General features: G+C 37.3%; 1 protein-coding gene across 2 annotated transcripts in view; it reads right to left on the bottom strand.

Moving 5' to 3' along the window:
- Positions 1 to 21,813, bottom strand: part of ppp4r4 (protein phosphatase 4, regulatory subunit 4) — a 28,258-nt gene that overhangs the window by 642 nt on the left and 5,803 nt on the right. Inside the window, exons 3-25 of one of the 2 annotated variants that reach the window (XM_051875453.1) lie at positions 16,141 to 16,206; positions 15,836 to 15,938; positions 15,559 to 15,706; positions 15,143 to 15,216; positions 14,918 to 15,024; positions 14,397 to 14,504; positions 12,953 to 13,074; positions 11,460 to 11,582; positions 11,208 to 11,371; positions 8,530 to 8,649; positions 8,338 to 8,415; positions 6,557 to 6,640; positions 4,251 to 4,433; positions 4,059 to 4,164; positions 3,826 to 3,973; positions 3,592 to 3,733; positions 3,176 to 3,214; positions 2,988 to 3,059; positions 1,979 to 2,042; positions 1,793 to 1,873; positions 539 to 629; positions 319 to 380; positions 80 to 236 (exon numbers count right to left, since the gene is read on the bottom strand). In XM_051875453.1, the coding sequence (XP_051731413.1) occupies positions 80 to 236; positions 319 to 380; positions 539 to 629; positions 1,793 to 1,873; positions 1,979 to 2,042; positions 2,988 to 3,059; positions 3,176 to 3,214; positions 3,592 to 3,733; positions 3,826 to 3,973; positions 4,059 to 4,164; positions 4,251 to 4,433; positions 6,557 to 6,640; positions 8,338 to 8,415; positions 8,530 to 8,649; positions 11,208 to 11,371; positions 11,460 to 11,582; positions 12,953 to 13,074; positions 14,397 to 14,504; positions 14,918 to 15,024; positions 15,143 to 15,216; positions 15,559 to 15,679 (2,246 nt within the window). In that variant the 5' untranslated portion in view covers positions 15,680 to 15,706; positions 15,836 to 15,938; positions 16,141 to 16,206. The remainder of the gene's footprint in view (positions 1 to 79; positions 237 to 318; positions 381 to 538; positions 630 to 1,792; positions 1,874 to 1,978; positions 2,043 to 2,987; positions 3,060 to 3,175; positions 3,215 to 3,591; positions 3,734 to 3,825; positions 3,974 to 4,058; positions 4,165 to 4,250; positions 4,434 to 6,556; positions 6,641 to 8,337; positions 8,416 to 8,529; positions 8,650 to 11,207; positions 11,372 to 11,459; positions 11,583 to 12,952; positions 13,075 to 14,396; positions 14,505 to 14,917; positions 15,025 to 15,142; positions 15,217 to 15,558; positions 15,707 to 15,835; positions 15,939 to 16,140; positions 16,207 to 21,813) is intronic. The other variant, XM_051875452.1, reaches the window with a different exon arrangement.

Below are 21,813 nucleotides of genomic sequence, written 5' to 3'. Positions count from 1 at the left end.
TAAGATGATGTTCAAAAAATACAGGATGACACTTCTATTCGAAGTCTCTATCTCATAAGTCTATTCAGGAAAGACGTACACAGAGAGCTTCCTAGACTGTGTGTCTTTATTCCCGTTACTCCGGTGATCCACAGAGCTGCTTGTGTTGCTGCGGATCAGGACGGGCATGGAGGAGGATGATGGGGTGGAGGAGATTGAAGAAGCAACATTGAAGTGGTGCGGTCGAAGGTTATCGTCTGGAAAAGAGAACTGGTAAATAACGGAAATTTGAAGGCAAGGAGCATACGTCATTAAAAATGATGAAATTCTATTAGTTACCATTTAATGGTAGCATAGGACTCTTTCCCGATACAGGGCAACTTCCTGAATCCTTCACTTTTCTGAAGAGAAAATTGTGAATATAAATGCAGTTTGTACGGCAATGAAAGTACTGGTGATGGATCAATTCATGATAAAATTTCAAAAGCCAGACAGAACTCAGCTGGTGTAATCCACTGCAATAGCAACACAAGAGTGATGAGACGATTATGTTACGTACAAGGTTTTGTCTGGGTTTGTCATCTTGGGTGTCGTAGGATGGCCGCTGAGGGAACGACTGCGAGCTAGTTTGGCCCTCCGCATCTCCTTACCTGAAAACATTATCGATGTTATCAGTGTTGGGAAAATAAGCACCTACCAATTCTGAAACTTTCAGAAAATGTTTCATTTTTTTATGTCATTTGTAATGTTAAATAAAATAAAAATTAATATGAAAATATAATAACATATAATAATTATTGCAGTAGTTTCCTGCATGTTCATGCACACTACCGTTCAAAAGTTTGGGGTCGGTAAGATTTTTTAAATGTTTTTAAAAGAAGTCTCTTATGCTCACCAAGGCTGCTTTTATTTGATCAGTAATACAGTAGAAACAGTAATATTGTGAAATATTATTACTATTTAAAAATAACTGTCTTGTATTTTAATATTTTGTATGTAATTTATTGTAATGTAATTTATTCCTCTGATAGCAAAGCTAAATTTTCAGTACTCCAGTCTTCAGGGTTAACATGATTATTCAGAAATTATTTTAACATGCTGATTTGGTGCTCAAGAAACATTTCTTATCAATGTTCGATAAGCGTTGTACTGTTGTACTTTTTTTTTTTTCCTTTGATTCTTTGATTAAGCCCTAAAGACATTTTTAGAGTTGTTTTTTTCTGAGTGACATACAGACTCATAGCAAGGAGAGTCAAAAACTTTTTTTAGCTTTACATTTTTAGAAAAAAAAATCATTACATTTTGACATTCTTATGCTGAGAAACTGCTGATAAAAGACAAAGAAAGTGTGCTCAAGGGAAATTTTACATATCTTTCTTATTTGACATGCAATAACTCAGAAAGGAAATAAGGTAGGAGGACAATTTTTTTGGTGAAGTTCCCCTATACACCCCTCCATGAGGAATATCTTGTGATTGACACAATGGATTATGTGGATTTTGGACTCATTTCAAAGTACTTCGGGTTTAAGGGGTTAATTTTAAAAATCTAGAAAGTTCAAAAGAACAGCATTTATTTGTAATTTAGTGATTATTTTGTAATATAAACATCTTATAAAATAGTATTATAATACTATAAACATCTATAACTAACTTTTTAATGCATCAACACTGAACATAAGTATTCATTTCTTTTAAAAAAAATCTTACTGACCCCAAACTTTTGAAAATAGTGTATATGATAAAACAAATGTTTCTGCTATTTATTTTCATAACTCCATTAACATTATTGTATATCAGAGGAGGATGCTAACCAGTAGAATTGGATGATGTTGCTCCTAATGTAGATGCTGACATTCCTTTACTACCAGACAAGCCTGACTTGCTGTCTCGTTCTGCATTACAAACAAAAAAGTGATCATTCATAGATTTACACTAGTATGCTAGAACAAAAACATCCAATATTTAAAAGAGAAGGTGCCTGAATGAACGTCACTCACGTTTCTTCTCAGACTGTTTATCTCCAGTTAGTTTGGCCTCACTCTGCTGTCTTTCTAGCAGTTCCTATGTGTTACAAAACCACAAACACAACACCGCAACATTTAAAATTTCATTTTTGTCTTGTTTATTCTGAAAGTTAAATATACTTGACATCCCATATTTACATGGGCTTTTCAGGCCAGATCAGTTAAAGGGTTAGTTCACCCAAAAATGAAATTTCTGTCATTAATTACTCACCCTCATGATGTTCCACACCCGTAAAACCTTTGTTCATCTTTAGAACACAAATTTATATATTTTTGATGAAATCCGAGAGGTTTTTTTATCCCCCATAGAAAGCAACGTAAGTACTACTGTCAAGATCCAGAAAGGTAGTAAAGACATCGTTAAAATAGTAAACATGACTAGTGGTTCAACCTGAATGTTATGAAGCGACGAGAATACTTTTTGTGCGCAAAAACAAAATAAAAATAATTAATTTATTCAACAATATCTGTGTCATTCTCACACACTGTTTACGTTCAGCACTTCCAGGTTCTATGTCAGAAAGCCAGCTCATTATTGGCCGGCTCCTGCCTCAGCAGCACACGCATGTGTCGTGCTGCTCATGTGTACAGCGTCGGCTAATACTGAGTCGGAGTTCTGATGCAGAACCTGGAAGTGTTCATAAGTCACTTCATAACATTAAGGTTGAACCACTGCAGTCACTATTTTAATGATGTCTTTACTACATTTCTGGACTCTGAATGTGGTAATTACGTTGCTTTCTATGAGGGATTAAAAAAAATTCTGGGAATTCACCCAAAATATCTTAATTTGTGTTCCGAAGATGAACGAAAGTCTTATGGGTGTGGAACGACATGAGGATGAGTAATTAATGACAGAAATTTCATTTTTGGGTGAACTAACCTTTTAAAGTTTCTTCGAAGGGTGAACTAACCCTTTTAAGAAACCATAACTAGCATAACTTGTCTTCATAAAAGGATCAAAAAAGGGTAAATCTCTCACCATTTCAAGTAAAAGAGTCTCCTCCTTCTCCTTTTTTTGGTCCAAGAGCTCTCTTTCATGCCTTTTATGATACTATAAATATGAAGAGTTATTTCAACACTCATGTTCAAAACAAGAAGACCGCTGTGGTGTATAAAAAGTGTCAGAACAACTTAATGGAAAGGGTTAAAGTCACAGATCTTTCATACCGGCTCTGTAATGTCCATTTTGTCCAGCTCCAAAACTGTCTAAGAAAACATAATAATCCAGTTTAAAAAATGTAATTACTTCTAATTAATGAAATGATATTTAATATATGAAAAAGTCTTTACAAAAAACTAAATTTGCAGTCACATTTACTATTATTCAGTAAATTTTTCACTCGGAATCCACACAATCTAAAATTTTGCCTGAGTGCAAATGATTTTGCGATGGATTCAAGTTGATCAAATGAATTTGCCACGTTGACCAACAAAAAGCTGTTTGGTTTGAAAGTGACTTCTCAGTGAGCTGTGCTTCATATGTCGCTACACTATTGACAATAGACAATGGATCTTTATTGCCCGTTACATTTTGCAGAAACTTTGCTAATGTGACCACCGCTCCTTAGTAATGAGAGCCTCACCTTACGCAAAGTTACCACTACATCTTTATCCTTCTCACGGCACAACAATTTCCGCACACAGAACTCCAGCTGCTGAAGTAGATGTTTGTCTGTTGGTCTGATGGTGGATCTCAGTTTGGGCAACATATAACAGAGTTTGTACCTGCCAGAATGTTTATTGTGTTAACAATTAAAATTCATGGCACAGTGAAAAAGGACGCAATAACAAATGTAAAAAAAAAGTGAGCTGTTCACCTGACATTGGCCACAGGGTCACTGACCAACTCAAGCGCTGGTATAAGGAAATGTTTGCAAAAATACGACTTGGAGAAGAGGTCTATTGTAATCTCACACAGGTCCAGATAGCGAAGCCTGTTCCAGTAGCTTCTACCTTGAGCAAGCTCTTAAGTTCAGAAGAAAAAAACAGTCTTGACCAACTACAATTACTGAATCTCATTCACAGAAATAAGCAGATCTTGCTTTTTTACCTTGCTTTATTTTGCTGATTATCTCTTGCCGCTGTTCCTGTTTGCGGTTATAGCGCAAGAACACACATAATGTCCTGACTGCTTCTCGCTGGACTGGCAGAACATTCTAGAACAGTGTAAACAAAAGGACAGATGAAACACAATTACAATTGACAGGATATACAGGCAGGAGTGTGTGTGTAAGAAGTTTACAGTTGTAGTGATGATGTTAAACATTCTCTGAAAGAAGCGGAAGTAGATCTGGTCTCCAGAGATAACACGGGGCAGACAGGAGTAGCACTGTAGGAGTTTCTCATGACCCCGCCAGTGCAGCGAGGATGCCGCTTTCTGTTCCGCCGCCACCAAAGCAGGCACCAAGTCCGGTATGTTCACCTGCTGTTAGGGTGAGAGTGAGACATACATTACTGTTCAAAAGTTTAGGGTCAGTAAGATTTTTTAAGAAATTAGTACTTTTATTCAGCAAGAACACATTAAATTGATCAAAAGTAACATTAAAAGTCTTTTACATTGTTACAAAAAAAAAATTGAAATGCTGTTCATTTTAACTTTCTATTCATCATCAGTGAATCCTGAAAAGTATCAGTTTCCACAAAAACATTACACAGCACAACTATTTTTAACATTGATAATAATAAGAAATATTTATTGAGCACCAAATCAGCATATTATAATGGTTTCTGAAGGATCATGTGACACTGAAGACTGGAGTGATGGCTACTGAAAATTCAGCTTTGCCATCACAGAAATAAATTACATTGTAAAATGTATTAAAGTAGCTAAACAGCTATTTTCCATTGTAATAATATTTCATAATATTACTGTTTTACTATATTTTTCAATCTAATAAATGCAGCCTTGATGAGCATATGAGACTTAATTAAAAAATCTGACCAAACCCAAACTTTTAAATGGTAGTTTAAAGCTACAATATATAAATTTTTCATCGCTAGAGGTCGCCTATTCAAAACAAAGGCGTAGCTCGATGACGCCGAGTTTGAGCGTGGAATCTTGGGAGATGTCGTCTTCACCTCACAGTCAGTGGAAAAGAAGAATCATGTTCATGGATAAGATTATTAACGTTACTGTAGTATGAAGCAGAGCAGGGCGAGTCCTGTTAGACTTGGAGCTAAACGAGGCCGCTAGAGCGATTACTAATGAGAGACGAACGCGACACACGCCTCGCGAACAGTGGCTTCGCTTCTTCCGGTCAAGCGTATGAGGTAACACAGCGCTTATTATCATATTATATACATTTGTGTATGTTGAAAATTATGTTATAACGTTACTCATTCACTCGGCAGCTGCTATGAGACACTTGTTGCACACTTCAGTAAGCTAGATCAATTTTAGAATATCATTAATAAATGCTGGGTGGCTTGTTTTGACAAATGACATAATTAATTTTAAAATATATTGTATGATGGAGAAAATGCTGCATTACTTAGCTACTTGACAAAATAGTTTTTCTCTGAGGCATGGTAAAAGCATGATACTCTCGAAATCAAGAAAATTAAACTAGATTTAAACAATAAGACTAAACGTGTTGAGCTATATAACAATAATTTGTTTTCTGTCTATAAATGTAACCAAACAGTTGTTCCCTTGTCTAATAAAACATGGAATATAGCCTATTAAAGCGTCTTTGGTGTTTCCATGGTTTCTACAAAATATAACTGGTAACCGAGACAGGCGACTCCCGCACAAATCGTGATTTTCTCACAATTTACAAATAGTTGGAAACATTTGGGATATTGTAAGTACTCAACTGAACAAAATATATAACACTGGCCCAGTGGTTTTTGGATATTTTACTGCAAAGATTTTACATATTGTGCCTTTAAAACAAAGGGTTGTCGCTTTATATCAGTTAGACACATCTTATTTCTGCATTCAAATGTATGTTTCATGAGTAACGATTCATTTTAAGACACGTCATAGCTGCCCACGCACCCTGTAATTATTGACGAGACGTTGGAAAAAAAGAGTGAGAGAAAGCAAGAGAAAGAGAGGTAGAATGAATGGGGTGAGAAAGAGCAAAAAGACCTTCACAAATCCCTGAATAATTTTAACAGCTGATCATGCTGTCTTTGAAGTGGAACGAACTTGAAAACGAGTGGCACTGAATTGTGTGTGGTAATGGTGATTTGCCATTTTGCTATTAGCTCAAAAGAAAAAATAACTTACTTAAAAAAAGAACATGTAATATAATTATAATTATTTATTATTATTATTATTATTATAATAACTTATTATTATTTTAGATTTATTTTTGGCATTTTTGTCCTGACAGGAAGTGAAGTGGTAGAGGGAGATGATTTAAAAAAATAAATAAATAAAAGTTAAAAAAAAAAAAAAATTATTTGTACATTTTTTTAATTGATTTATCACTGCTAGGACCATAAACATTGGAGGTCAGGCTAAGAATCTAAAAAAAAAAAAAAAAAAAATTCACACAAAAGATAATGCTACCTAAAAGCATCAAAAATTTTAGCTGGTACCTTGCTCTCAGGTCCTGCTCCTTCCCCTCTGGAAGTGGCCAGCTCTAAAGTCTCCTGAAGATTGTTCAACAGAGCATCCAGTACCTGCAGATTCAAAAGCATTGAGCTAATGCTAATCTAAGTCCTTCAGATCAACAAAGCCTTTTTATCATCAGATGTTTCAGAAACACATTTCTAGCAACCCCATGTTTCTAAAATTAGACATAAGCTGGTGTGAGATCACTGACTATAATAGATAGTCTATAATGTTCGGTTTCCATCATCATTAATCATGAAATCACTACTGTATGTCTGATGGCTCAGAGAGCTTTGCACTATAGTGGATGCTAATGCGGTGTGTGACTAACACCGCTCAGAGAATCATGACAGAATAAACAATGCCACACTCCTAGCCTCGGCTAGGGAGGTGCAATGAATTCATTCATCCTACACAGTTGCATGCAACCTCCGCAAAGGCTCACACACTTGTGTACGCGCCCCCAAACACACACACACAGGCATTGTATGTCTGGTGCATGTCGTGAATTTTTGGTAGTCTGGTGTGTAACTTTTAACGCTAAAGTCATTTTCAAATATCAAATAATTCAAATGAGTAGGCCTGTCATGATAACTACTTTTTGTTGTGCGATATATTGCCCCAGAAATAATTGCGATATGCGATATTATTGTCATTTTAAGAACATTCTATGCCACTGAATATATAATCATATTATAACAGCATAATAATGCAAGTAGGCCTACACACTTTCAAGTGCACGAGATGCTGGTTAAGAAGCGAGTGCAACAGTCAAACAAACACGTTTCCATGGAAAAACGGTGCCGTGGAATGCAAAAACGCGTTCCCTATGAAAACGAGCTAGACACTCATGACTGCCGCGTCCTGTGTGAAACTAGCTGTGAGTGTGCACCATTTCGCACTGTTATGTGTATATTTGCACCAGTGAATTGCGGAAACAGAGTGCATTTGCACTTATTCTTCCAAACTGTCTGTAGTTGTCAGGAAAACACTATAACAACTCAAATGGCGCATTTTTCCGCCTGTCGATGTCAGCTCTGTGTATAAAGGAGCTGCCTGAGCCCCGCTTTCACCTTGGAGAGCAGACAAGATGACAGAGGCAGCACGATCGGCAAAATGTCGGTGACATTTATTTTTGTGTAAACATAATGGGCAATATATCGTGTCACCAAAAATTATCGAGGTCATGTTCATATATCGTGCGATAAGTCGATATATCGACTATCGTGACAGGCCTACAAATTAGCAAAATCAAAACATTGCTCTATTTGTTTGAGCAGTCAATGGTGTGACAAATTGTAGACTGGGGAAGTGTTTAGGAAACCTGTAATTATTTTTGCAGTTCCATTTAGTGACGCTAGTTGTGCAGAAATGACACACTTCACCTTTAAGGTCTACAAGTAGCTCATTTTTGTTAATACATTACAAAGATAACAAATAATCTTCTTCACATACTTCATTTCTTTTCTAACTAATAGGCATCCAAATAAAGAGGTTACATAAGCAAAGTTGGCCTTGCGATAAGGAGGTTTTGAATGGTCAGATGGCTATTTGTTCATGTGAACTCAGCAGTCAGTAGAGAATCACTCTGAATGAGAAAAAGGTCTTGAGAAAGATCAAATCTTTCTGTGAAGAAAGTTGCCATGTCTTGCACAGCATAGTGTGCCAAGGAAATGGCTGTGCTGACTGAAGCTGTCACAGACAGCTGAAAGCTTTTTTAATAAACAAACACACACATACACACAAACCTTTTTTCAGGACTCACCTCTAATGAATCATCCTGCAGCAAAGTGATTAGCTCTTTGTGTACGTAATGCACATTTGGGCCTAGCAATTTGACCACCTAATGCAGAGGAATTAGAGAAGATGGTACTGTGCATTCTGAACAGAGGCATTGTTATCTCTCAAAATGTGAGTCTCACTGTGTACCGTGACAAAAATGAGAGAAAATTTGTACCTCATGGAAACCACCAGCTGCCGTCCTTCGCACTGAAATCTCAGGATCATGACAGAGACTTGAGAAGGTACGATATAATTCAGACAGGAAGTGGTTTGGATCTGCAAATAACACTATGGCCTGCAAATAAATACAGAGAAAGAAATCCAAGAGTCCAGTCACAAAACAATATGCTCATGAATTATCCCAGAAAGTAACCTTAAAAACATACTATATACTAATGTTCAAAAGTTTGGGGTTGTTATGATTTTTTTTAAAGAAACTAAAACTTTTAATTCAGCAAAGACGCAATAAATTGATCAAAAGTGACAGTAAAGACTTTTACATCATTACAAAAAATATTTAAAATAAATGCTGTAATTTTAAATGTGCTATTTATCAAAGAATTCTGAATAAAAGATGTATCACGGTTTACATAAAAATATTAAGCAGAACAACTGTTTTCAAAATTGATAATAATAAGAAATGTTTCTCGATAACCTAATCTGCATATCAGAATGATTAGAATGTGACACTAAAGAATGGAGTAATGGCTACTGAAAATTCATCTTTGCAATCATAGGAATAAATGACATTAAAATATATTCAAATAGAAAACATTTTCTTAAACTGTAATAATATTTCATAGTACTGCAGTATTTTTTATCAAATAAACACAGCCTTGGTGAGAAAAACATTTTTAAAAAATCTTACCAACCCCAAACTTTGAAACAATAGTGCAGTTCAGACAAAAATAAAAATTACTGGCCATTCTATTTCAATATATTGAAAGTGAATCAGAACTGTGGCTGTCAAGCACCAAAATGACAATAGAAACACCATTAAAGTATTATAAAAAGTCATACAAGGGGAACAAAATAAAATTTAATTTGTCATTTAATGAAAATCTTGATATTAGCGCATTCATGAAAGTTAAAGGATTAGTTCACTTCTGAATGAAAATTTCCTGATAATTTACTCACCCCATGTCATCCAAGATGTTCATGTCTTTCTTCAGTCAAAAAGAAATTAAGGTTTTTGAAAACATTCCAGGATTTTTCTCTATATGTTGGACTTCACCGGGTTCACCAGGTGAAAGGTCCAAATTGCAGTTTCAGTGCAGCTTCAAAGAGCTCTACATAATCCCAGACGAGGAATAAGGGTATTATCTAGCGAAATGATTGGTCATTTTCTAAAAAAAATAAAAAAATAAATATATATATATATATACATTTTAACCACAAAACAGAAAATTAGATTAGTTTTTTCGCCCTACCGCGGTACTTCCGCATAAGCCATGCGTGACCTTTCCAACATGATTACGTAATGCGTGGCGGATTGCAGTGCAAGACGAGCATTTGTGGTTAAAAAGTATATACATTTTTATTAAAAAAAAAAAAAAGACTGATCGTTTCACTAGATAAGATCCTTATTCCTCATCTGGAATCGTCTAGAGCCCTTTGAAGCTGCACTGAAACTGCAATTTGGACCTTCCACCCAGTGAACCCCACTGAAGTCCACTATATGGAGAAAAATCCTGGAATGTTTTCATCAAAAACCTTAATTTCTTTTCGACTGAAGAAAGAAAGACATGAACATCTTGGATGACATAGGGGTGAGTAAATTATCAGGAAATTTTTATTCTGAAGTGAACTAATCCTTTAATGAGAGAAGTAGCGATACATGATGATTGGTGACCAAATTGTTCTTTTAAGTTGAATTCAATGAGTCAGTGAACCAGTTGCAGACCACTGGAAGGAAACATCATCAGTGAATAACTTATATATAATGTACATAAAGTCATAAAGACTACTTTTATGACACTTTTATCATGTTTTGTGTCACTCTTAAAAGCTCAAGTAAGTAAATGATGACACAATTTTCATTTTTGGGTGAACTGGTCCTTTAATGAAAACCACTCTGAAAAATGAGCAGACTATATGATCTACTTGAGTCATTTAAAATGAGTTTCATAGACATAACTTTCAGTCACCTTCATCTCAGACTGCAAACTTATTCTGAGTGACTGCTGCTATATATAACCACACTAACAACAAAGGAGCACTTCAGACATTGATGACGGAGCAGTCGGAGGTCTGATTTCCTCAAATGAGCTATTGAGCTATTCCAGAAGTCTTTGCCTCCACTGACAGACGTTAAAAATAGATGATTGTGTCTGAAAATATTGGTTGGTCAAAAGGCTTTCAAATCATTAAAATATTCTGAAAACTTTTTTTTTTTTTTTTTAAAAGTGTCCTTAGAACTTTTAAAAAGCATTCATTAATACTTACAATAAACTAAAGGACATATTCTAGACTGAATATTTGAAGGATGAAATGAAAAAAGAGCTCAATGCCAAAACCACCTGTATTCTGAATTAACGTGTTTACATGCTGGATGAAGAAAAGCTCTGATTGGATTATCTACAGTAGGTTTTCTACACATTATCTACAGATTGGTATGATTTGAGTGCCTACATGACATTTTAAAAATACAATTTATTGCTTTAGCCTGACTGAAATCTAACTTTTAAAGCGCATACTTGGTGTAATGATTTAAAAGCACCACAGAGCAACAGTGTTTACACTCTTAAAATGGCTCTGCAAATATACTTGGGATAGTACAAAGTACTTTAAACACATTTCACCTTTGAAGACTTCAGACCAAAACATTTATGGATGTAAAGCAGGGAAACTCACAGGAAAGTTGTAGGCACAATTCCTGCGCACTAGGGCATATTTGTTCTCTAGCTCCAGTGGGTAGGGCTGGCTCTCACAATGTCCATTTTCATGCTGCAGACCCAGGCAGCACAGCTTCTTATAAAACTCCAGAAACCAGAGGTGCTGCTCATCAGTAAAAGACTCTGTTCAAACAAAAGGTACAAAATTCCATGACATGACTGTAATCCTAAAATATTTCAGAAAGACATAAAAAAGAAAACTGACACTGACCTGAGAGCCCGTGACAAAGCTTTCCATACTGGAAGGACAAGGAGGCCAGCACTGCCTCATCCCCTTTGAAGCATTTTTCACAGAATGCCTTCACCAAGGGAAATATGACACAAGTCCTGTCATCTGTGAAAGAGGGTGAAAGAAAAGAAGGGAGGGTGAGATGCTGACAGAGAAAGAGTGTGAGACATGTTTCAACACAAAAGAGCCACTTGCCAGTATCTGAATCTGATGTCCCAGCACGCAAAACAAAGAGCTTAAGATATGGAAATAGAAAGGAGCTGTGTCTGATGATATGAGCAGGTACACAGCATGTGTTTCAAACAGTACTCTGTGAAGCAACAGGAAGTGCAAATGCATTCACCCAAGTGTGACACCTCTCCGTTTCTCTGTAATTTAACTGTATTTCAGATTATCTGACTTCCACAGCAGAAAAGCTGATAATAAACGGATAGTTCACCTAAAAATGAAAATTCTGTCATCACTTACACACCCTCAGGTTGTTCCAAACCTGTATAAATGTTTTGTTATGTTGAACACAAAGGAAGATATTTTAAAGAACATGGGAAACTGAACAGTTCTGGGGCACCATTGACTTCCATAGTATTTTTTTTTTCCTACTATGGAAGTCAATGGTGCCCCAAAGCGGCCTGGTTACAAACTTTCTTCAAAATATCTTCCTTTGTGTTCAGCAGAACAAAGACATTTTTACAGGTTTGGAACAATATGAGGGTGAGTAAATGATGACAGAATTTTCAATTTTGGGTGAACTATCCCTTTAACATAATATCCTTTAAAAATGAGCTTCATTTTTGTTAGTTTAAATGGTTAGTTCACACAAAAATGAAAATTCTGTCATTAATTACTCACCCTCATGTTGTTCCACACCCGTAAGACCTTCGTTCATCTTTGGAACACAATTTAGGATATTTTTGATGAAATCCAAGAGGTATCTGAACCACACATAGGCAGCAACATCATTGCACCTTTTAAGGCCCAACGAGGTAGCAAATACATCGTTAAAATAGCCCACGTGTCTACAGTGGTTCAACCTTAATTTTATGAAGTGATGAGAATACTTTTTGTGCCAAAAACAAAACAAAAATAACAACTTTATTCAACAATTTCATCCTGTGCAATGACGTTGCTGCCTATGTGTGGTTCAAATACCTTTCGGATTTCATCAAAAATATCTTAATTTGTGTTCCAAAGATGAACGAAGGTCTTACGGGTTTGGAACGACATGAGGGAGAGTAATTAATGACATAAATTTCATTTTTGGGTGAACTAACCCTTTAATATATTCAAACAAACAATAAACAACAATATATTTATCCACATATGAAGAATACATTTTTATTAAAATACCAGTTAAATAATTGACATGAATTGCCTTTTTTATGATAGGACAGTAAGCAGACAGGAGTCCTTTTTGTTTTAATAAAACAACTAACATAAGAATCAAACTAATTCAAAAAGGGCTGCGAGTGGCTTACCACTGTCAAACATCTCTAAGAGGTTGATGATGGTGTCGAAAGCTGCAAGTCTCACAGTACTGGCTTCATCTTGGGCCAGCTCAACCAGTTCAGGGAGTACTTCAGCCTTAGTGTGGTCCAGTCTGGGACAAAGCAAATACAGATAAGCTTATCATACTGACAATGTTCATTTTGATAAAAACAAACACATAAATGTTTACCACAGGCGTTACTTCTATCAGAACAAATCAATGAAGCTTGCACAAGACCTTAGACTTCTTCCTCAACTTTATTATAACCAAAGAAGTGTTTAAAGGGTTAGTTCACCCAAAAATGAAAATTCTGTCATTAATTACTCACTCTCCTGTCGTTCCACACCCGTAAGACCTTTGTTGATCTTCGAAACACAAATTATGATATTTTTGATAAAATCCGATGGCTCAGTGAGGCCTCCATTGCCAGCAAGATAATTAACACTTTCAGATGCCCAGAAAGCTACTAAAGACATATTTAAAACAGTTCATGTAACTACAGTGGTTCAACCTTGATGTTATGAAGCGATGAGAATACTTTTTGTGCACCAAAAAAAACAAAATAACGACTTTATTCAACAATATCTAGTGATGGGTGATTTCAAAACACCAGGATTGGCAGTGGTTCGGAGCGAGTATCAAACTGCCAAAGTCACGTGATTTCAGTAAACAAGGCTTCGTTACGTCATAAGTGTTCCGAAATTTCAATGGTTCACCACTGGGGGGCATGACTTTGGTAGTTTGATACATTCTTCGAAGCAGTGATTAAAAACAAAAGATTTGTAAAGCTTTGAAGCTTCATGAAGAAGTGTTTTGAAATCGACAATCACTAGATATTGTTGAATAAAGTCGTTATTTTGTTTTTTGGCACACAAAAAGGTTGAACCACTGTAGTCACATGAACTGTTTTAAATATGTCTTTAGTAGCTTTCTGGGCATCTGAAAGTGTTGATTATCTTGCTGGCAATGGAGGCCTCACTGAGCCATCTGATTTTATCAAAACTATCTTAATTTGTGTTCCCAAGATGAACGAAGGTCTTACGGGTTTGGAACGACATGAGGGTGAGTAATTAATGACAGAATTTTCATTTTTGACACTAACCTTTTAAGTTTAAGCATCAGTCTGTCACAGCGCATCCCTAGATTTAAATGTTAGTGGAAATGTCTCACATTTGGAAGAAGCAGCAAAAATAATAAAGTTTTTAATAAAATGGAAGAAAATTAAGAATTTATCTAACTTCTAATTAAAATAATATACACTTGATATTTACATTATACTAACATGATACAATATACTGTGTTTTTCTGCATAGTATTCTATCTAAAGTCTTTGAATCAAGGTCAGGACTTTTCCATACAGGAGTAAGCCATTCAGACTAAGCAACATTAGATATTCAAATACTGAAATGTCTCTCTGCTTTATATCTTTTTACCCAATTCCCCTGGTGATGTTCTCCAGCTGGCGACACATGCAGGCGCGCACCTCGTACTCTACGTCCTGGCATAACGACCTTATCAGTGGCAAAAGGTCTTTCTTCACTCTGCAGAGAGAAGCCACAGTAGACATTTTAAGTCAGCAAACAAGCAACAAAAGCCTGGTTTTACAGTCAGGGCTTAGATTAAGCCAGGACTAGGCCTTAGTTTAATTGGGAAATTTAAGTAGCTTTTATAAACGTGCCTTATACTGATGTGCATCTTGAGACAAAACAATGATACTGACACATTTTAAGATATGTCAGTGCAAGTTGCTTTCAGTTAAAACAGCTTAAACATGCATTTTAGTCTGGGACTAGCTTAAGACTGTGAAACCAGGGGAAAGTGTATTTTCAATTTTTCGACTTGAGCATAATTTACTTTAAGACGAAAATAATTCTATATTAGGAATTTCATAAGTTTGTTCCTGTCCTCTTATTTGATCGGTCAAGTGGAGTGGTGTTTAAACTGTAGAACTCACATTGATGACTCAAACTTGCCAACAACTTTTCCTAAAATGCGACAGCTGGCCAGACGAGCCGGGACAGACTGGGAGAGCTGATGTTTCGACAATAGAGGACTTAGAATCTGTGCAGACAACCAACCAAAGCAAACTTCATTTTAATTCTTACTAACTACTGATTCCTAAGACATATCCTATAGGTTTAGAAATGACAGGCAGGAGAAATAATGCAGCTGTCGTTACCTCTTGCCTGATAGTTTCCTTTGGTAAAGCATCGATTGCTGACAGCAACGTCTCCAACCAAGCATTGCTGACCACTATTAAAAATAGAGATAAAGTATCTATCAGTGTCCATGATGTGCAGAAATGTGCATATTTCACTCTGGCATACCCTACCATTCAAAAGTCTGGGGTCAGTAAGATTTTTTTCAGGTTTTTAATTTAATGCATTCTTGTTGAATAAAAGTATACATTTCTTTCAACAACAACAACAACAAATCTTACTGACCCGATTTTTTAATGGTAGTGTATGTTAAATCATCTTCCAATCAAAAGATTTCAAATTATTTCAAAAAGGCTGAAAAAAAGTTGGGGAAAATCCAAAATTAATGAAATGTATTGTATATACTTTCTACAGGAGCTTTACAAAGAATAGCAACCTGTGTCCCTGTGGTCAAGATTTAGGAGAACTATCTGCAAGATTGAGTGGGTGTGTGTCTGGATGAGGACAATGTCATCTTGGAGGACGGTCAGGAAAGATCCTGCTGCGGCAAGCTGCATATCCGCCCCAGCTACATGAAGCACTTCCTGTTGGCGGTAGAAGAGGGAGTTCTGTATGATCATTCACATCTGTATGATCATTCAACATCACATATCAAGAAGTAATAGAAGGATATCAAGACCAAAAAGCAATAAAAGAAACATGGTTTGGCCTACCCTGACTTTTGGCACCACCCTGCGGAAGGTCTCTGCTGGGTTCTGACGCACCAGGATTGGCAGGTTGATGATCACACTGGCCCGTTGGACATCCTCACCAGAACTGAACAACATAGAAATATGGCTGATAATATAAATAACAACAAAAGATTACCTAAATCTACCAGCTATGTCACATACCAAAATAAAAGATAAAATGGTTGTTGTTCTGCTGTATAACAGAAGTTATTTTCTGACATTTTCTTTATTTAATGTACTACATATTTACTTAAAATATGCAAAGCAAAGTCAGACATGTACAGTACTTGTTCAGGTGTGAGATTCCACAGTCTTGATGCTCAATTGCTTGTATTGTTTAGCTTTTTATTCAACTGGATCAGGAAAAAAAAAAAAAAAAAAAAAATCACAGGCCAGATTCACAAAAACCTTTTTTAAGAAAGATGTTGAAATGAAATTGCTTAAAGGGTTAGTTCATCCAAAAATGAAAATTCTGTCATTAATTACTCACCTTTATGTCGTTCCAAACCCGTAAGACTTTCGTTCATCTTCAGAACACAAATGAAGATCTTTTTGATGAAATCTGAGAGCTTCCTGTCCCTCCGTTAACAGCTACGCAACTACCACTTTGATGCTTCAAAAAGTTCATAAAGAGATTGTAAAACTAATCCATATGATTTGAGTGGTTTAGTCCAAATTTTCTGAAGAGACATGATCGCTTTATATGATGAACAGATTGAATTTAGGCCTATATTCACATGTAAACATTCATCAAGGCACACATCAGTTATGGTAAACTGAAGCTCAAGCATGTTCGCTTGACGTGCGAGAACCAATGAGGTTCATTCTCGTGTTACGCAGCACATTTGAGCTTCCACAAGAACCAATGAGGTTTGTTTGTGCGCGTCATGCAGGTTCGGTTGAGCAATATTTATATGTGAACAAAAGCCTAAATTAAATCTGTTCATCATATAAAGCAATCAAGTTTCTTCAGAAAATTCATTTGGATTAGTTTTACGATCTCTTTATGGACTTTTTGAAGCGTCATAGTGGTAGTTGCGTAGCTGTCAACGGAGGGACAGAAATTGCTCAGGCTGCATTTAAAATATCTTCATTTGTGTTGTGAAGATGAATGAAAGTCTTGGATCAATTGAATCTCCTGAAATCTCCTTGTCCACACAAACTTTTTGCAATGTTTTTGTTCCAAAAATCTACAAGATATTTTTCCCTGTGGAACAATGGATAACTATGGTAACCAAGAATTGTTTTTTTTTCTTTACAGGGCCTCATTGCTGACTGCATAAATAGGGAAACTAGAGAACATTTGATTTTATTTATAGGACAATGATTCAATTCCAATCTTCAGATGCAGGGTCAAGACTCTGCTTTTTCAAGGATACTTGGATTAATTAAAAAAACAACTTATGTTGGCTTTTTTTCATTAGTTTTATTGTATATGTATACAATATATGTATATGTATAATATTGTATATGAGCTTTCCTTGTACTAATTCACATTACTTGCATTTGTTTAGGAAGCACTTATTTCCTACTGTAGCAGATGATGCTCTGAGTTGCATGCTTGCTGTCTGTTGATCACAATGGTCTCTTATTTGAAACCAAAGCACTTTTTGTATATTGCTCTGCATTGGAGTGTCTGCTAAATGCCTTCTATGTAAATGCTTTAAATGCCAGTGAACTACCGCTGTGCCCAGCATTGACGCTGCACTGAGTGATAAAAAAAAAAGATTTTTCCTTGTAGGTCCATTATCTTGTCTCTAGGAGACAGATGGCTTCCTTATCACCTCAATGTCTATATGAGAGCCTATGTCTATATGTCTAGTCTGCATTCACAAACAATAACCAGCCACTACGAAGAGCTTCTTTAAAGGTTCTTTAACAGAGTTGACAAAATCTCTTTAAAGAACTTCAAAGGTGCTCAAAATCATTTTACCCACTTAAGACCAAGTTTTAGACCTAGACATGAATACTTTTGACAGAAATGATGTACAGTCACATGGGATGAATACTCCAGCCACATCAGTAGCTTTAAATAAATAAATAAATAAAATAAGGCATGTTATTCTACATAAGGCGGGTCACCCCTCACAGTGGCCATCATCTTGAGATCACATGACCAAGGGATTCTAACAATTCAAATTTCGCTAATAAACTTTTGCACCAATACATGTCAGTAAGTCCAAGAACATTTGGTTGATTAGGAAGATAAGAGAGCACAACATATCCATGAACTTTTTGGTGCACTTTCAATTTTTTTTAAAACAATTTTGCCATTTTATTTTGGATGAAACTTGCAATTGATGCAGCCATAAAGATGAAGGAAATGCCCACATGCTCTGATTATTTATAGAACCATTGTGCTGTAGTTGTTTCTACCATTGAAGCAGAACCCTCTGAAGCTTAATGCAGCTGAACCTCCCAGACATCCTGCTCTCTCTGAACACTCTCATGTCTATCAGTCTCTCATGTGTGCTGTTGTGCTGAATAATGAACTATAAACAGGTATTCATTACTTTTTCAGGGATAGGTTGTCCTCCTGTGTCCTTTGTTGGCAGAGGGTTATTTAATAACCAAGAAACAGCATGACCTGCTGCCAAGTTTGTCTAAAAAGAGAGTAATGTGGTCATGCTTTGTTCACTTATTGAATATGGTCAATAATGTGCAGCACCTTAGCAATGCCTGTGTTTATACACTAAAAGACACAGGTACCATGCAGAGAGAAGAGCAGCTGGCATCTATAGGAGGATGAAAGAGATAACCAGCTAAAGACCAGGTGCTGAATGGTTTGGAAACACAATCCCACTGCCGTGAGCCTTGAGTTTCTGTTTGCTCCGGCCAGGTCCTAGCTGGAAAGTGGTCAGAAAGTAAAAAGAGCTACGCTCGCATTTGTAATTAGATTTCCCTGGTGAGTGAACGATATCCAATGGCCCTAACCCAGAAGAACATTCGATTGCATTTCGAAGTTGCTTTTTCATAGCTCAAGAGAGTTAATGGAGATCTCTGATATTTTTCTTATAAAATTAATAGAAAAATAGAACATATGTTAACATACTCAATGGCGCCATAAAATTAAATGAATGTAGCAAAAAAAAAAAAAAAATGTAACAACACTGGCTTGGATACACTTATGTTCAGTTAGTTTCTGTTTTCATGTTCACATGTTTCTTTATCTTAGTTTCCAGCCAGTCATCAGTTGTCATGGACACTTATCAAATCATCACACCTGTTTGTTATCATCTCATTATCATTGTGTATTTAAATTGCTCTGTTTCACCCTTCAGTGGTTGGTCGATGTTTGATTGTGGTGTGTGTGTTTACCCCTGTTTCACACACCCACTGTTAAACCTTCCATCTGTTCCAGTGTTTATTGTATTATTAAAATCACTTCGAATTGGATCCTGTGTACCTTTGTCTTCATCTTCTTCGTCTTGTGACAGATTGACTGACCAAAGACGGATTATGCAGCCAAATTCACTGTGAACGCTCGTGAGAGCCTGGATTTTCTTTGTTACACGGAAAACTTCTGTCTTCATGCCATCACCAGCCCCTTTGACAACGAGACCCTGAAGTCTTTGTTTTGGATCGGGTCTAACTACCACTATCCCATAGAACTCCCAGAGACCTCTGGATTAAACTGGAGGGACGCCATCATCTGGTGAGAGAGTGGAGAGTGTCTACCCCAGGTCCAGAACACAGCCGGACACAGAACCTGTTTTACCACCTGTGACCACGGAGGAATTGTGTGTGCCCCCCACAGATGGAGAGCTACCACCCACCACGACGCATCAGCCAGAGCCCGAGGATCAGTGGACAGCTCTGACCCTCGCCCCAGAAGAGGAGCCCCCCAGTGAGTCTGACCAGGGGTGTGAGCCTGAAACATTTGTGGCCAAGGGTATACTGGTGGAAACAGAGACTAAGGAATTGCTGATGGACTTCAGTACAGAGGTTTAATCTCCCACCCTATCCCACCCTTTTTCATGTTCCTCATCGCTGTTTCCAGACAGCACAAAGAACATTTTTTGATCCTGATTTATCTGTTTGTGCGGAATCCTCATCATTGTTTCTAGACAGCACAATGGACTATATTCTACCATCAATCTCCTCAAGTCTCCATCTGCCTCTGTCACTGCCCTTCTAAGCCAGTCCACCAGCCCCGCCTCTGCTGAAGGTTTGTAGCCCTTCTCCATCTCCTGGAATGCCATGCTGTGATGTCAAGCCGCAGGTCAAGCAACCACCATCAGTGCCTAAGCGAATGGATCCTGTGGTTCCGCTTCCGGCTTCTGATCAGCTCGCTCTGTCTCGGCTCGTCAACCTGTCGGCTCCTCCTTGGCTCCTCTCACCTTTGGCTCCACCAGACACCCTCTGCCTTTCGACTCCACCAGGTTCCCTCATCCCACCGGCTCCCCCTTGGTCTTCCGCTATGCTCTGTTCTTCCACCCCTACGGCTCCTCCTTCCCTTTGGGTATGCCTCAGGCCTCCATCACACCAGCATCGCCCCAGTCCTGGGGTTATCTGGCTCTACTCAGCCTCTACTCCACCTTGGCTCCTCCCTCCCTCGACTCCACTGTGGGCTGTTGGCTCTGGGTCTGTGCCTTCGGACGTCGACCATCATCGCCGCCGGGGTCTCGTATTCGTCTGTCTGTCACCATCCCTCCACTGCCTGCTATCACCATCCCTTCGGCACCTCCTCGCCCAACTCCAGAGCCCCCACCTTCCCTTCCTTGTCTGCTGTTGTGGCTCGAGGTTGCACCTTTTCGGGGGGGCATAATGCTACACATGTTCAGTTAGTTTCTGTTTTCATGGACTTTCAGTTTGTTTTCATCAGTCACATGTGTTTCTTTGTCTTAGTTTCCCGCCAATCATCAGTTCTCATGGACACTCATCAAATCATCACACTTGTTCATTATCATCCCATTATCAATGTGTATTTAAATTGCTCTGTTTCACCCTTCAGTGGTTGGTCGATGTTTGGGTGTTGTGTGTGTGTCTACCCCTGTTTCACACATGCACTATTAAACCTTCTGTCTGTTCCTGTGTTTACTGTATTATTAAAATCACTTCGTATTGGATCCTGTGTACCTTCGTCTTCATCTTCTTCGTCTTGTGATAGGATAATTTGATTTAGGAAGAATTTGGTGAGGAATGTTTGATTTCCTATTGAAATCTATAACTGCTGATCACAGACTTTGGCAAATCTGAATTCCTAGAGGAGGCAAATGTGAGATTACATTGGTACATTTCCAAGGAGAAAATCTGAAACCTAAAAGACTCCAAAAATGTCTCCATTTAATCTCAATTGAATAATCTCATTCACAATCTTATCTTCCTTTCATATGGTGGGTTATTTGACAAAATATGTTTAGAAAGGCCTATTTTGGAAACACTTTACCTTGTGTTTAGAAACTATGAAAAGAGAACTGTGAAACAACACACATCAAACCCTAGCTGAGCTCAAGTGTGTCTAGAGATTCAACACATAGTTGGGAGAGAGCAAAAAAGCTTGAGAAGACAGCACAGTGGCAAAAAGTGACACACTGTTTGATTTCTCCCCCTCCAAAAGAAATGAGTCGGCAGTTGATTGTTGAGCCAGCAGGACTGTAATGAAACCTAAACAAAGCCCACTTAGCAATTAGTTTACAACTGGCAGCCTCTCTAATCCTTCCAACCACAGCAGAGCCAATGATGATTCTGGGAAGAAAGTGAAGAGCACAGGCTATTTGCAGTCTGTCTGTGAACAAACATTTCATTCCCTACATTTCCAAAGCGACATTTTCTTTTCAATTATACACATCCTTCTTCATTCCATAATGCTCTTGAAGGAATATCAATGTTTTGAAGATTGACCAATTCATGTACACAAAAAATTGCTATTTTTAATGACCGTCAATGTAGACAATGCTTTTTAGAACCACCAGCAGTGCTAACAGGACCATGCTAACCAAAACTTTGGAGTATACAAT

This window comes from Ctenopharyngodon idella, chromosome 20 (assembly GCF_019924925.1).
Source record: "Ctenopharyngodon idella isolate HZGC_01 chromosome 20, HZGC01, whole genome shotgun sequence".
Taxonomy (NCBI): Eukaryota; Metazoa; Chordata; class Actinopteri; order Cypriniformes; family Xenocyprididae; genus Ctenopharyngodon; species Ctenopharyngodon idella.
Note: the sequence above shows the minus strand (reverse complement) of the source record. Positions and strands in the feature narration are given on the sequence as shown.